This window comes from Egretta garzetta, unplaced genomic scaffold (genome assembly GCF_000687185.1).
Source record: "Egretta garzetta isolate BGI_Z169 unplaced genomic scaffold, ASM68718v1 scaffold860, whole genome shotgun sequence".
Classification (NCBI taxonomy): Eukaryota; Metazoa; Chordata; class Aves; order Pelecaniformes; family Ardeidae; genus Egretta; species Egretta garzetta.
This window is the reverse complement of record NW_009258286.1, coordinates 16,077-21,412: the sequence shown is the minus strand read 5'-3', so window position 1 is coordinate 21,412 and position 5,336 is coordinate 16,077. Positions and strand designations below refer to the sequence as shown.

Below are 5,336 nucleotides of genomic sequence, written 5' to 3'. Positions count from 1 at the left end.
TGGGCAAGGAGACGCTGCTTCCCTCAGCAGACATCACCTTAAGAGCCCTGGTTCTGCTGGGCAGGGAGTCCTGCGGTGCTGTGAGGGCAGAGCTCTCTCCTCCAGGACCTTTGTGGTGGCTGAGAGCACCTGATCTGCCCATGCAAATCACCCTCCTGGTCCTGTCCTCCTCATCATTGATCTGCATAGCTGTGCTGGGAAGGAGAGCTGCTTTTAAATCTGCACCTTGAGCAGGACCCCTCTGCTCCCAGTCCAGAACAGTCTAGTCTCTTTTTCAGAGCCACCTCTGGGTGTAGTCCTCCTCCAGCTGAGAGCGGTGCAAGCACAGAGCAGCTGGGCATGAGGCTGATGAGCAGAGCAGCCCTCCTGCATGTGAGCGCTGATGGAGGTTTGCAGTGAGGCCCATTTCCAAGAACATTTCGTAAGTGGAATGGGAGTCTCTGAATCCTAAACCACAGTGGAAGGAGAGACAATTGCTGCATGTCATCTCCCACCTTCCCCTGTGGAAGAAAGCATCCTTCTTAGCTTTTTACCCTGCACTATAGTGTAACACCAGAGCTGAGACCTTGGCCCTGCATTAAATTTCCACAGGAAAGAAAAGCACCCAAAGAAAAGCACCCTTAGGTATTTCACAATGAATGCATCAAATTTTGCTCAGAAAACCTTCTCTAAATTTTTCTGATTTTATCTCCTTTGGCTGCTTCCATGCCCAGAAGCAGCAGATGTACAATGGCAGCTCCATCACCCAGTTCTTCCTTATGGCATTCGCAGACACGTGGGAGCTCTTGCACTTCTGGCTCTTCCTGGGCATCTACCTGGCTGCCCTCCTGGGCAATGGCCTCATCATCACCGCCATAGCCTGCGACCACCGCCTCCACACCCCCATGTACTTCTTCCTCCTTCTGAACCTCTCCCTCCTTGACCTGGGATCCATCTCCACTGTTCTCCCAAAAGCCATGGCCAATTCTCTGTTGGAGATCAGGGCCATGTCCTACTTGGGATGTGCTGCACAATTCTTTTTCTTTTTCTTCTTGATTGGAGGAGAGTATTGTGTTCTGACTATCATGGCCTATGACCGCTATGTTGCCATCTGCAAACCCCTGCACTACGGGACCCTCCTGGGCAGCAGAGCTTGTGTCCACATGGCAGCAGCTGCTTGGGGCAGTGGCTTTCTCAACTCTCTTCTGCACACTGCCAGTATATTGTCACTCCCACTCTGCCATGGCAGTGCCATGGAGCAGTTCTTCTGTGAAATCCCCCAGATCCTCAAGCTCTCCTGCTCAGATGCCTACCTCAGGGAGGCTGGGCTTATTGTGGTCAGTTTGTGTTTAGCACATGGGTGTTTTGTTTTCATTGTGGTGTCCTATGTGCAGATCTTCAGGGCTGTGCTGAGGATCCCCTCTCAGCATGGATGGCACAAAACCTTTTCCACATGCCTCCCTCACCTGGCCATGGTCTCCCTCTTTATCAGCACTGCAGTGTTTGCCTACCTGAAGCCTTCCTCCATCTCCTCCACATCCTTGGATCACTTGTTGGCTGTTCTGTACTCGGTGGTGCCTCCAGCAGTGAACCCCCTCATCTACAACATGAGGAACCAGGAGCTCAAAGATGCCCTATAGATACTGGCCCAATGGATACTGTTTCACCACCAGTAACCTGCCTTCTTCTGTTCACATTTCCCAAAATTTCTCTTTGGCCACAAGTCTCCTTTTTTCTCTTTTGAGAATCAAATTTATAGATAATTTTCTGGGTTTATACTCCTTGTTGTGAGGCTTGATCCTATTGTATCTCACTCTTCCACAAGTCTGTGTCAGGTGTGGCATCTCGAAATGCAGTTTTTCAATAAAATGGTATGTCCCATGTGCAGTGCCTGAAGGCTGGGCTCTTCCTCCAAAGTTGCTTCCAATATAATGTCCAAGAAATTGGTCTTATAAAGAGTAATTTCTCCTTGTGTTCTCAATGTTTTGGGAGGTAAGAACCCAGGAGAGGAAAATACTGGTGTAGAGCTGAGCTGTGTGTGTATGTGTGTGCAGAGTGGGAGCACACAGAAGTGTTCTGATGGTGCACAGCCAGGCATCATGGTGAAGGAAGCAAGGTGCCAACGGTGCAGTACAAAGGGGCCCATTCTCTGCCATGTTCCCTGGATACCCTTTTGAATTTCCCCCAGTAAAATGGTCCCAGACCAGTCCCCCAAACTGGGCATTTCCATGTCCTGCCATACTCCTCAAGTGTGTCAAACACCTCATCTTCATTTCTGTAATGGAGGCTTAGGTGCCTGGTTCATGGCTGAACTCTCTCTGTGGATGCTGACATTTACTGAGCAACCTGGTCTGACCTCAGAGATTGCCCTGCCTTTTGATGGGTGTTGGGCTTGAGACCTCCTGAGTTCTCTTCCAACCCGAGTTGTCCTATGAGCATGTGACGTAGAGACTCTCACTCTGGAGTAATATCTTCTCTTAGGGCACGTGGGCAAGGCCTAGGCACCTGGAAGTGCTACTGGGAAAGAGACTGCTGGGAGGGATCTCTTTTCCATCCTCCAAAGGTGGAGATCACAGCAATGATAATCCTAGTCAATTTTTTTTTTTTCCTCTAAGCCTCAGCTTGAAGCTCCACAAGGCTGTTGGTGGCTGTTGCCTCTCTCTTACCATTGGCCACTGCAGAAGAGAGAGGTTGGTGCCATCATCTGTCCTGGTAGGTTTAGGTACTTATTAGGTTGCCTCATGCCTCCTTCAGCACTAAGAGCGTCCCAGGCCCCTCAGACTCTCTCACAACTCATCTGCTCCATCTTAGCAGATGTCCTCTGAATCCTCTCCAGTTTCTTCACTTTTGAAATCTGAGACCCACTGGCTTGTATGGCATCGACCAGGTGCCCAGGCCCTTCTCCTCAAACAGTTTGAGCCACTGAGGTGTAACCCAACTGGAGAACCGCACTGAGTCTTGAATTGTTTTCCCTTTCCTGGAACAATACTGGGAACAATACCAGCACACCTCCCCTGGAGATCAGGTTAGCCATCAAAGGATTGCTTATCCTTCTCATGGGAGTAATCATGGCTGGGATGAATCAAATTTGGTTTACATGTCAACTAGCTCAGCCCACCGGGTGGAGACCCTCATTTTACTTGTGCTAACCAATATGGTATCTATATCACATTCTGTACCATACGTGTTACTCAGTTGTGGCTGCAATCTACTGTAAGAGCAATTACAAGGCAAGGTGATGAGGGCTCCTTACACACTGAAATTCAAAAAGTAATCTGGGATAATGTGACTCAAATTGAAAACAATTTCCAATTTTTCTGGCATCCAGTTAATTTCACTTATGACCCCTCTGACAGTAAAGCCACGCTTTCTGTTTTGACAAGATGCAATGCTCCAGTATACACCATATACCCAGTCATTGCTCTGGGATTACATCACCATGGAACAGTCCTCTATCCTCTATCAAACTATCAATGTTGATGTGTGTGTTCTACAGGAACAACAGGGACTTATTTGTGAAAGCGATGCCATTAAGGCCCAAGGCATTTGTCTGGACACTGAACAAAATGTTTGTCCTTTTGAAGTACATCCTGATGAACCCCCTGACACTGTACTTGTATATGGTAAAAACAGATGTGTTTGTATGAGAACCCTTTGTGATTCTGTATTTATAGACCACACCACTGGTGAGATTTATAATCACTCAAATACCTGTAGTTGTAAGTTTACCAAAATTATGGGATGTGACTTTAACTATTCAGCTCTTGTCACAACCCACCAACAGCTTCAGCCCAACTATACATTGCGTGAAGATCTATTTCCTACCCCCAATGGCGTGAAGCTCACATTGTTGAGAAAACTGTTGCAACACAATGACCTGAGCCAATTGTAACATGAATTTGTAACAATGGAAAAATAACCCTGAAAGTTGTGGGTACAACTGCTTTATCCCATAAACATGACAGCCTGAGTGAGCCTTCTCTGAGCTCTCCCTGCTAGGCAGCATGGCTGCATGGTGGTGGTCTCCCCTGGAGCTGTGATGCCTCTTAAGGTTGCTCCTCAAGGCAGAGATACCTTTTACCAATGGCAGACTGTTGGTAAGTGACCAATATTGAGCATGAACTTGGAGTACAGTAACTTTTATTTTGTCTGGTAACTTTGATTGCATGCTCAATTTATATTAATCAAGCATTACTAATCCATGTAGCTACTCACTATAAGTTATTATAAAGTTTGCACAAATAATTCCATCAGACATAAACCGTTGTCCACACCGGAGACTAAGATTGGTAATGGCTGCATCAAGCTCCATAATGAAGCTAGGAAGTATGGAGGTCCACTGTGAACGTCGTGACTCAACAGGAGGATCTACACTTTGTATTGCCAGTCTCTGTGTGAATAATTCTAACTCAATTCCATCTCAGTTCTCCTTTGTATGTTTATTTCATGCAGTAATTAATAAGGTGAACCTTGCCATCAAACTTATTTAAGCTTGGAAAACCCCTCATAAACCTTGTTAAATTCTATTGAATTCATTGACCTCTGTCAAGTTATTTTACCACAACACACCATATTGCGGCGTCTCTCTTTTGAGTGAGGTGCATTCCACTGATTCGTGACACGAGTTACCCCTGAATGGAATCCCAAGGCACAGGAATGGCTTCCCAATTTAGTCCCATCCACAAACATGGTGAGAGTTGCCTCCTCCGGGTCATGCATACAGGTGTCAAACTGCACAGAGCTGGGGAGAGTGCCCTCTGCTGCCCCACAATGCCCCAGGATGTCCTCCTGGACTCCAGGTAGGGTGTGACCCCTTTCTCACCATTGTGCTCTCAGCCTCATCATCCAGCTGGGGGTTTGCCCATCTGTCTGTCTGTCCATCCAAACTGTAATGGCCTAATGTGCGTACAAGAATACTGAGGGTGACCATGCCAAGAGGTTTGCTGAAGCTGAGGCAAATGACATCCACTTTTTATCTCCTCATGCTCAGCTGCAGGCTGTCAGGCTGGCGAGGCGAGCTTTACCCTTGGGAAGGCCATGGTGGCAGTTACTCTCTTCTAGGTGCCCAGAAATGGCACCCAGGAGGAGTCTAATGCATGGCACACGCCTCACCACAGTAGAGCTTTTACAGCCTGGGCTTCCCGGGGTTGCATTTTTGGCCTTGCTCAAAGAAGGGTGCAACGTTGGCTTGCTCTCTCTCACAAGAGACCTCTGCCAATGCCATGACCTTTCACAAGGGAGATTCCAAAGAAATACCCATCTGCCCCTCTAACCTCATCACCACCATGCTGCCTGTTATACCACGTGTTTCACTTCTCTGATCTTTCATGTATTTGCTCCTGTCCAGGATACAATGA

The 5,336-nt window shown here is 47.5% G+C and overlaps 1 protein-coding gene across 1 annotated transcript in view; it reads left to right on the top strand.

The window, feature by feature from the left end:
• Positions 1–1,103: 1,103 nt before the first annotated feature.
• LOC104124888 (olfactory receptor 14J1-like) overlaps positions 1,104–5,336 on the top strand; it is a gene marked incomplete at its 5' end in the record, with an annotated part of 6,212 nt that continues 1,979 nt past the window's right edge. Inside the window, one exon of the mRNA XM_035892701.1 lies at positions 1,104–1,565. Within this exon, the coding sequence (XP_035748594.1) occupies positions 1,104–1,565 (462 nt within the window). The remainder of the gene's footprint in view (positions 1,566–5,336) is intronic.